General features: G+C 40.3%; 1 protein-coding gene across 1 annotated transcript; it reads left to right on the top strand.

Annotated features, from left to right (window-relative positions):
* The first annotated feature begins 147 nt into the window (after positions 1–147).
* On the top strand, positions 148–10,781 carry dgcr8 (DGCR8 microprocessor complex subunit). The gene is made up of 14 exons (XM_014994834.2): positions 148–362; positions 672–1,670; positions 1,945–2,113; positions 3,297–3,439; positions 4,361–4,673; positions 4,759–4,956; positions 5,058–5,159; positions 5,570–5,668; positions 6,468–6,550; positions 6,630–6,730; positions 7,528–7,634; positions 7,758–7,885; positions 7,999–8,112; positions 9,158–10,781. The coding sequence occupies exons 2-14, from the start codon at positions 960–962 to the stop codon at positions 9,239–9,241; spliced, it is 2,352 nt and encodes a 783-aa protein (XP_014850320.2). The 5' UTR covers positions 148–362; positions 672–959; the 3' UTR covers positions 9,242–10,781.
* Positions 10,782–10,832: the final 51 nt, after the last annotated feature.

Raw genomic sequence — 10,832 nt, 5'->3', positions numbered from 1 at the left:
TATCATGCCATGCAGTAGAGTAAATATTTAAATATAATAAAAAATAAACAATTGTGAAACCTAAAACTTCTGTAAGCTGTGAAGGTACCTACATTATTTTGAGACCGTAGTTTAACATGAAGAACTTGTTCATTGGCTGGATCCTGAATCTACGTAACAGCGGGAAAAGGCAGGGTTTGGCCCGACGACCAATCAATCATCAAAAAGCCGGTGCTAGTGGGCGGGGCGTGTAAAGATTGCCCGTTGTGTTTTCCCTCAAGATGGCGGGGCTGTTGCTGGAGCCGAATGGCAGCAGTTGGAAAATAAGATCATTTTAAAAGGCTGTGGAGCCCTGTGAAGAGATTCGTTTCGTATATCTCTCAGTGAGTACTTCCTCGGCGTCTTACTAAGCCGTTTACTGATTCGAAAGCAGTGTTTTCATGCGTCTGTGTTTGCTCGTTAGCTCTTTAGCATCGTGAATATCGCTATCGTATAGGCCTAATGTGCAACTCCAGACTGAAGGGATGCTCACTCTCCATTTTAGGCTTCCACGAGTTTGTGTCTTTTGCTCGTTTTTGTAATTTTGGTGGCCGTTGTGAAGTTGCCGTGCGAACAGACAACAAAGTTGGTCCTGAATGTATTTTAATCTGATACCTATTCTCTGTGGTCATTTTCCCCCTTTTATCTCCTAGATGTCCGCAGCGGAGAATGATCAGTGCCTCTGTTCCAAAATAAGCTGAATGCATTGTGATTTCCAATAATTGAGACAGTGATTCTGAAGGCTGTCTACATTAATGAAAAGAGCAATGTAGTCAGCTTAGCATATTCAGCATCTGATACGTGGCCTATACAGGGATGATCTTCTGCATTGGAAATTTGTAAAGATTTCTTCATAGTTGTCAGCTAACATTAGATTTAGGTTTTAACTTAACCACACACACAAAAAGAAAACGTAAAAATAATTTATTTATTTTTAAACAATGGATTCAGATGACGTTCTCCCCCCTCTCCCCTTGGAGCCACCTGATGATTTTAGCCTAGACCAGTGCAGAGCACCTCCACCACCTCCCCTGCAAACGTCCAGTGACGCAGAGGTAATGGACGTTAGCTCTGGTGGTGATGGACACACATACACCCCGGGGGATGGGGAAGCAAAGACGCAGGAGTGCATGAGCGAGAGCTCTCTGATTTTCTGTAGCCACCTTTCCAGTGAGGCCAGTCCCAACCCACGGTGCCCCAGAACGGCCCGCCACGCTCCTCAGGTCACCAAGTTTTTGCCGGACCTGAAGCAGCTCAGAAATGTTAAGATCAGGGTAAACTTCTCTGAAAACAGCAGCAGCAGTACCAGTAACGTTAGCAGTGGCAAAGACAGGAAGGTTTTATACACAGGTGAGGGTCAGGAGGCAGGAAGTGAAGATGGCTTAGCTTGTCTGAATGGTGAAGTGGAAAACATGACCAACTTGCTGGAGGACGCTGAGGGTAGCAGTGGAGCTGGGGACGCAGCAGGAGGGAAGTCGGAGGACAGCGAGGTAGACCTGGAGAATAAGGTAGAGTTTGCCGTCTTGGATGAGTTGGAGGACTACTACGAGAACCTCCTGGACCGGGGCGATGGGGAGCAGGGCGGCTTTAAATCTGACGCCATAGTTCAGCAGGAGGAGGTGCACGACGAGGCGTCGGCCTACGCCTATGAGGTACGTCTGAGCTCATTTTTGTTGCCTAGAGTTCAACCGCTTTTAAAAGATAGAAAAAAAAAGATAAATTCTTCTCACCATAATAACACCTTGCAAAATTGTGCTCAAGTTATTATTTAATTTAGAGAATGTCCTTTGGTGTTATCATCTTTTTTCATACACCCTCATGAGTCTTTGTGTCTGCTGTGGTTTGGTCTGTTCTTCAAGAGGAAGCATTCCTGACTGTATTTTTGAGCCGTTTCCGTTTGCCGATCCTAACCGCTTCCTCTTCCAGGAGGGCTTCGATAACGATGTGGATGCTCTTCTGGAAGAGGGCATGCCAGTCCCAAAAAAGATGCGCCTAGCAGAGGACAAGTATGCCGGGGACAGCGATCACCAGTCCGACGGAGACGGCGAAGGGGGAGTGCAGCCGATGGTGACCAAAATCAAGACTGTGCTGAAAAGTGAGTGGTGGACTCGTTCTGACTGGTTTCTGGTCTGTTGGGCTCTGTCTTTTATGTTTCAGTAACAGATATCATTATCTTTGCACCCCTACTAAAGATGTGTTTAGCAGTCATATTGTAGCTGGTATTAAGTAAATCAGTAACCAGACTGAAGATAGATGCATAAATTAGTTCCTCTAGATCTTGTTGGGACATTAGTCCTGGGCCTGTCCTAATAAATCAGTTAATCATATGGAAAACTGGAGGACAAAAGTCTTCTGTCTGGTGCTTTGATCTCAACCAGTCCCTTTTTTTGGAAGGACAATTTTGTTTCCAGAGACTTTATGATTCGTTCCATTTGTTGTTTCTGTTGTATTGTTTCTTTATTTTGGATTTTTAAAATGTCTTCCATTCCAGTGTTAAGTGTTGATTGGAATTGAAGTGTATCATATTACCTAAAAATGATCTCAAAACAACAATATCATCGCAATAACTTCTGGTACAATTTATTGTCCAGCAAAATTTGTTATTGTGACAATCCTTTAACACTCAAAATGTTCTTCAGGCTATCGCCTGCAGCATCAGGGTGAGCTGCAACAAAGGCTCATGTCTTAACAATAGCTGTGTTTCCATTACAAATGAGTGCAAAGCTTTGTTGACATTTCGCTAATTTTGGGGGAGGGGAGGGGGAAACACACAATTACAAAGAAGGCTGACTTTGTAATTGTCTTTATGTGACTCTGAATGATCAGGTCAGAGTTCATCTATGCAACCAGATTTCAGACCTGATCACTAGTTTTTTTATCTTTAATAACTCAAGCTGTGTGCTGACTCTGGATTGTTTCTCTTTAGGTATATTTAAAGATATTTTTTTCTGTCTTCAGCAGGGGTGCAAACAAATGCTGTAAATATATGTAAATATATGTGTATATACTGGTTGTCAAGAAAATGGCTGCTGTGAAGATGTATAAAGATTTTTATGACGTATGCATAAATAAAATCACATGCATGCACGTGAATAAAAAGTACTACACACAATAGTAAAGTATAGCATCATAAAAACCTAATTTTCTGTATCAGATCTTTTTACAAGTTTAATTTCTTTTAAGTGTCTTCAGCTCATGATCTGCTTATCATCTGGCACACAGCAGCATTAACCGTATATTAATGTTTTTTTTTTTGTTTTGTTTTTTCCGTTTGACAGGTCGAGGTCGCCCACCAACCGAGCCTCTTCCCGACGGTTGGATCATGACATTCCATAATTCAGGCATTCCAGTCTACCTGCACAGAGAGACCCGAGTGGTCACCTGGTCCAGGCCCTACTTCCTGGGAACGGGCAGCATCAGGGTGAGCTGCAGCAAAGGCTCATGTCTTAACAACAGCTGCATTTCCATTACGAATGAACGTAAAATTTGTTGATATTTCGCTAATTTTTGGGGGGTGGAAGGAAACACACAATTTGCCATATTTACAGTAAAAAGAGAAACAATTAAAATCACACATGGATAAGTTTGTTCACACAGTAACTAGTTAAAAAGCATGCCATACCGTCATCCTCCGTCCACTTCCTGTAGTCTTCTTCGTCTTTTCCGCAAGTAGTGATCGATTGATCTAAATGAGATGACGCGTAAAGAATGTACAGTGTTACCGAAAATATACCAGATTTAGAAAAGTGCTAATTTCCATCCACTGATACATTCATACATTTAAAAAATAAGAACTGTGTATAGCAGGAAAAAAGTTTACAAAATTACGTCTGCCTCTGAAATTAAACATGGAATTCTTCAAAGGTGCCCATAGCTTATTACTAACCAACCATCCTTTAAGCTGATTGGAGGAGCGGTCTCTGTTGGCGACAGGCAGTGTGTCCTGGCACATCCATCCTTAATGGGTAGAACATTCTGTGAAAACAACAACTTTCTAAATCGTGAGTTTCAATTTGGAGGTTGAATCAGATTGAAAATCGAATGTTCAGTTCTGTAACATCCAAATACGCCGATTTCCATAGAGCCAGAGAATAGCGCTACCTCGTCCAAGCACAGAAAAACTTTTTACTGAAAAACCCTGTCGAAATTTCCGGGTTTTCATCGGGCAGATTTATTTTAGTAACTTCAATTTGCGCAAATTTTTTTTTTTTTACGGTCAATAGAAACACAGCCAGTACACGTGTTGAAGGCGATCTTCTCGGTTGGAAGATTTAATTTACAAACCCGAGACGTAATCCGGGTGTCGAAGCACGCTTCTGAACACTCGTGGCTTCTCGTTCAGAAACACGACCCGCCGACTAGCAGCATCCCCTGCTTACACTACAAGAAAATGAAGGACCAGGAGGAGAGGGAGCTCAACGGGGAGGTAAACTCTAACGAGGCTGCTGCGAAGGCCAGCGACACGGGGAAGGAGGACAAGTCCGCGGGGGACCAGGAGGAACACCCTTCGTCCACCGTCGGCGAAAGTAGCCAAGACAGAGAGAGCGTGGACGAGAGCGGCACGCAGAGCAAAGAGGTGCAGGCGTACGACACGGCTCAAGGCGCCTTAGGGCAGGTCAAGGCCAAGGTGGAGGTGTGCAAGGATGAATCCGTAGGTAAGGAGTTTGGATGTTAAGCGGACGGGTCTCTGTTTTTGATATGAAACAGGATATCTCCTAAAAAAAAAAAAATCCCTCGCAGAACTTGAAGAATTCCGTCTGTACCTGGAAAAATGCTTCGACTTCGAACAAGTCACCGTCAAGAAGTTCCGCACCTGGGCCGAGCGGCGGCAGTTCAACAGAGACATGAAGAGGAAGCAGGCGGAGTCGGAGAGGCCGATCCTTCCCGCCAACCAGAAGCTCATCACCCTGTCGGTCCAGGACGCTCCCACTAAGAAGGGTAACGAGTCCGGAGTCACGCGACGCACGCCTGGAGGTTCTGTCACAGTCAGGAAGTTATCCTTGAAAATATTTACATATATATATATTTTTCCCCCCCAGAGTTTGTTATCAATCCTAATGGGAAGTCTGAAGTTTGCATCTTGCACGAATACATGCAGCGGGTCCTGAAGGTTCGGCCTGTTTACAACTTTTTTGATTGTGGTAAGTTGTTTTGTAGTGACTGAAGTTACTGGAGGAAGTTGAAGGCTTTATTGACCTGTAATATGAACCTTTTAGCAGCATCCAAGGTGGAATTTTCCTAGATTTACATGTGAGCTAATGCTAACACTAACATGTCTCCTCAATTTATTTGACTAATTCAATCTAAACACCCAAACTGAAAATGTATTGCCTTGTCACCACGGAAGTATTTAGTTCTGTTTTATTGTCTCTATTCTTTTTTTTTTTTTTCTTTTGTCCTTTTCCATGTTTTGAATGATTTTACAGCACTTGCTGTTGTCTTAAAATGCTTTATAAATAAAGTAGTAGTAGTCCAGTTTTTAGTTTTCTGGTGTTGTTGTTTTATATAACTTGTGTGAAAACTCACAGCAGACTGTTTTTGTTCCCTACAGAGAACTCAAGTGAACCCTTCGGTGCTTCGGTCATTATAGACGGAGTCACTTACGGCACAGGAACTGCGAGCAGTAAAAAACTTGCCAAAAACAAAGCTGGTAATTTTACATTTTCATTTGCAGCTTTTGCACATTTTATATGGATCTGCTGCTAGATGCCAGTCACATAAAAAAATACTATAATATTTATTGTATTGCTAAAATTCACACAGTACCTGCACTTTATCATATTTTCAAATTGATGTTTATTGACATTAACTATATTGAACGAACAGCGGAGAAAAATGATTAACGTACCGTAATCTGACAATACAGACAGTTTCAGATATTATCAATTGGAGTTTATTGTGACAGTAATGAATCAAAATCTTACTGTGATAAGAAATTTATCTCAATAAACGATACAATAAATGCTCAGCCCCAAATATAAATACTTTTATATTTAAATGATGTTTTTAATCTTTTATTTTGAAACAGTTTATCCGGACTGAGTGCATATGCGTTCAAGAATCATAAAAAAGGGACATTTTACAACTTTGGGACTAATTTTGTAGGATGAACTGGTGAACTTCAAATGAAATCAGGGGAATTGATAACACAAAAAGTGTTATCTGCTGCTGTTTCTTCCCTTTTTTTTATTTTGTTCAAAAATGTATTAAGCCTAGCAATCCTTATTCGTCAGACAAGTTTAAAAGATGCAAGGAAACAAAACAGAAATGTGAACCTGGAAAATATTTCTTCTTTGTTTTTGTTTTTTAAAAGAAACTGTGATGGAACCCTGTTTAATTTCTTAAATTTTTTCATTTCCATGTGTTTGCAAGTTAACGTTGCACAGTGGAACGAGGGCTTTTGCTAGCTAACATGTAACAGAACTGAACTCGCTTGTTACTCTCTTCAGCTCGAGCCACACTGGAAATCCTCATCCCTGACTTTGTGAAGCAGACCTCGGAGGAGAAACCCGTCGAGGGCGACGAGCTGGAGGTACGCCGCACCCACTTTAGGAACCTTTGAATCGTTAACACAGAAATAACTTTCTCTCCTCTGCTGTTCTGTCCTGCAGTATTTTAATCATATCAGTATAGAAGACTCACGAGTGTACGAGTTGACCAACAAAGCAGGTCTACTTTCGCCATATCAGATTCTTCATGAGTGCCTTAAAAGGTAAATTAGATTGGGTTGTTTTTTTTTTTTTTCCAGGTTACTGGGAGGAAAACAGTTTATATGGGGGTCTGTTACTGTCAAGAACAGCTATAAAGCTTGCGGCTAAAAAGAGTTCTTATCCTTGATTAGGAACTTTTTTCTGTAACACCAACAGTAGTATTCCAGTGTGACTGACAGGTTTCATATCACTTTCCTCCAAAAAATAATGGACTAATCTTTTCTTTTTTTTTTTTTTGACAAAAAAAATAGGTAAATGAAATCACCACCTCTTTCTTTCTAAAAGTTATTTAGGAAGGTGACAATATGTAACTGCGTCCGATTTTCATCCAACTATTGAAATATTTCTTGACTGCATACTTTAAAATGTTATGATTCAGTAGAGCTCAGAGTAGCACTGACAAAGCCTAGAGGTTTTTTTTTGTTTTTATTTTAATAAAGGTCAGGACAAATATTAGAAATAATTGTTAAACAAGTGCAGTAAGGTTTAATTATGTTGATTAGACTTGGCTGGAATTCCTTGGAGATGTTTTCAAAAATTGTACAGGAAACATCCAGCTATTTTGACTCTGACGGTGCTGTATGTATAAAAAGAAAAGGTGAAGGTATTATAAGTTATCCCTTTCTCGGTCTACACTTTGTGTTCTTGCCATTGACAGAAATGTAAATATTTATCTCTTTCTGTACTAGTGTGATCTCTTTGTTGCTTTTTTGTTATGTTTTTTTCAGCATTTTTTTTACTTGTGTGTGGCAAAGTTAAAAATGACCTCGATAAATAAATGATTTTTTTTTTGTCACAGAAACCATGGAATGGGGGACACCAGCATTAAATTTGAGGTGATCCCAGGAAAGAACCAGAAGAGCGAATATGTCATGACGTGTGGGAAACACACGGTGCGAGGCTGGTGTAAGTAGAACCAAATTCTAAGTCTCGTCAACCTACGACTTTTTTTTCCTTCCTTACCTTGCGGAATCACGCATGCAGAGTTTTCAAGAATAGTTTTGTTCCTTGGTTTTCTTTCCCAACCAGGCAAAAACAAGAGGGTCGGCAAACAGCTAGCGTCCCAGAAGATCCTCCAGATGCTTCACCCCCATGTTAAGAACTGGGGCTCGCTGCTGCGCATGTACGGCAGAGAAAGCAACAAGATGGTCAAAAAGGTGAAGATCTGCACGCCTCGCTGTTTCTGCCACTTTTTCCAGATTTGTAGAGCTGAATGCATGGCTCATGTAAGGCCCTGTGCATCAATTTGCACAAAACAATCTTTTCTCAGGAGAGTTCAGACAAGAGCGTGATAGAGCTGCAGCAGTATGCCAAAAAGAACAAGCCAAACCTTCACATCTTGAACAAACTACAGGAGGAGATGAAGAAACTGGCAGCTCAGCGGGTGAGTCGATGACGTCCCGTGTGTTGATACATGTTTGGTGTTTAGTTCTTCTGATCTGTATTTCTCTGTACAGAGCAGAAGAAAAATAATCGTAGCTTTGTTAGATCCTGAGTCTCAGACTCAAAAGGAAGGCAGTCTGAACACACACACACACACACACCCTTTTTCTCCAACGTGGCCATATTTTCTAGATCAGCTTCATAACTGGATGTAGAAACAAAGTGCAGAAACCTGGTAGTACAGGAGTCCTTGGATTTTTTTCATGCAATTGATCACAATATTGGTTGCATTTATTGAAATGTGTCTAAAAATATCTTTTTTTATTAGCAATTATTTTGACCATGAATCAAAGCCTGCTTCCTTTCTGAGCTCCAGAAACACAATTTTTCTATAAACAAAACAAATTTAAAACAAAAAGAAGTTCTAATCGAATGTATTTGGCCAATATTCTCCTAGTTAATGACAGAATTACTCATTCCTATCAGAATACATTTTATTCTCTGCTCACAGTGTACAATTGTTCCCCATTTTATCAGGGCCAGTAATTATTCTAATAATGGATTATTCTATCCATTATTATCTGATTTTTAAGTAAATAGGCAGATCTTTTATTTCACCACTTAAGCTTTTTAATGTAATATTAGAAATGCTTTAAGCTAATGAAAATAAACAAACTCCTTTATTAAACAAATTATTTTCTTACCCTAAATGCAATAACAGGATTCTTTTAGTGAATATGAACAAGGTTAAGCTAAAACTATGCCATGTGGAATTCTGGGTAAAACATGTTTTAAGACGAAAAATGCAAGATGTATATGCTTTTTTTCTCCTGCAAACGGCCTTTGTTGAGTCGGTGTACGCCAGTTAACGATTAATCGATTACTAAATTTGTTAACAATCATTTGAATAATCGATTTGTCACGATTAATCGATTCAGCCCTAACCTCTATATTTGAAGGCATATAGCTGCGATTCTATGACGTTGGTCCCGTTCTAAATGTGTTTAGTCATCCGTTGTGGTTGCTTGCTCTTCTTTCCACATCAGGAGGAAACCAGGAAGAAGCCCAAGATGACCATAATGGAGTCGGCCCAGCCGGGCAGCGAGCCCCTCTGCACTGTCGACGTTTAAGTCTCGGAATCACTGATGAACCACGGCACTGAAACCCCAGTCACTGTCAAACATCACACCGCATCATGGCGTCCACAACAGAACGCATCACTTGACATCCGGCGAGGAGCGTAGCGTCACACTGATCAGACCGGCGGAGCCGCCGCTCGCTTCCCACGGCTCCGTCTGAAAGGTTGAGCAAGAAAGAGTGTGAGGGTTAGGACTGAGCGCACTTCGCGGGGCCTAGAGATATGGGGGAAGAAAAGAAAAACAGTCTACCTCTCTAGATGCGTCCTAACCAACAAGAATATGAATTACATCAGAAGAGAAATGCATGCTTTTAACTGTTAAAAAAAAAAAAGCCAATACAAACATTGGTTTTATTGTCAGTGTTATTTTTAAAAGTCAATCTTTTAGTGCTCGCACTTGGTTTGTTTTTTTTTGCTTTTTGTTTTTTTTTTTGTTTCTTTTAAGTGCTTGAAGTTTTCAAAAGGGACTACTAATGCTTGTATTTATACCAGTCAATTAATTGGAAAAAAAACAGTTTATGGATCCTTAAAATGTATTTTTTAAGGATAGAGGAATAATAATAATAAAAAAAAAGCATACCATTTTTGTTAATCAATCTGAGAAGTCGTCGTGTTCGTTTGCATGACATGCATTATGAAGTGACCCTTTGGGGAAAAAACCGTCACCATGCACTCTCGTCTGATTGGATTTTACTTTTCGCTCATCATGCTGTTGTTCGGAGAATAACCGTTTGTGGGGACGTGATGTTTTGAGTAGGACACAGTTACAGTCACAGTAAACCCGATCCAGGGTTGGAAGTACCGCTAGCTTTGACATTTCTTTAACAATTAGCTTTTTAATCTACACTACTGCTTATTTCAGACCGTTTTCTTTCTTTCTTTTTTTTCCATTTTAAAAAAACAAAGTCAGCTACACGTTGCCTTAGTTAATTCATTTCATGAAGGGCTTAAACTCTAAAGAGGTCGGACCTAAAACGCCCTTCAACAGGAAGTGGAAAGACCAATCCCCATTTACTTGATAAGGCATTTACTCCTTAGGCATTTGGTACGTTTCGAGTTGAGACGGGCTTTCAGAGTTGTCTTAATTGGTGTGTACTTTGTACGTTTGCCATCATCCTTACAGTAGATCATGCTAGCTATATAGTAAAAATAAACTCTGAAGGCAGCCTTGTAAAAGTTGGGAGGAACAGTGTATACCAAAGCTTACATCCAGTCTTATGCATTTTCTAGAAAGCTACATGTTGCAGGAAAAAAAAAAAAGGCTTAACTGTGGCACGAGCTGGAGCAAAAATGAATACAAACTTCTGTGCTTTTTCTACAAAAAAAAACTATTTTAGGAGGCATATGTTTCAGCAGTGCTCTTGTGATTGTGTAGATTGCTTCAAGAATGTGTTTTTGTTGTTTTTTTCTTCCCCTCCCCCTCATCTGTACGCGTCTTGACTCACCAAGTCGTGGTGTGAGGAGAGAAATAATATACTGGTTTTATGTGGAGTTGTATCAATAAAATGTTTGAAAAAGTTGCTGCCTAGAAACTGTTGCAACCTGAACTCTTGACTTCAGTGATGTTTGTTATGCAAAATAAA

This window comes from Poecilia mexicana, unplaced genomic scaffold, assembly GCF_051168715.1.
Source record: "Poecilia mexicana isolate PSO_F unplaced genomic scaffold, ASM5116871v1 scaffold_9, whole genome shotgun sequence".
In the NCBI taxonomy this organism is placed as follows: Eukaryota; Metazoa; Chordata; class Actinopteri; order Cyprinodontiformes; family Poeciliidae; genus Poecilia; species Poecilia mexicana.
The sequence above is the reverse complement of the archived record's forward strand: the minus strand, read 5'-3'. Positions and strand labels throughout refer to the sequence as shown.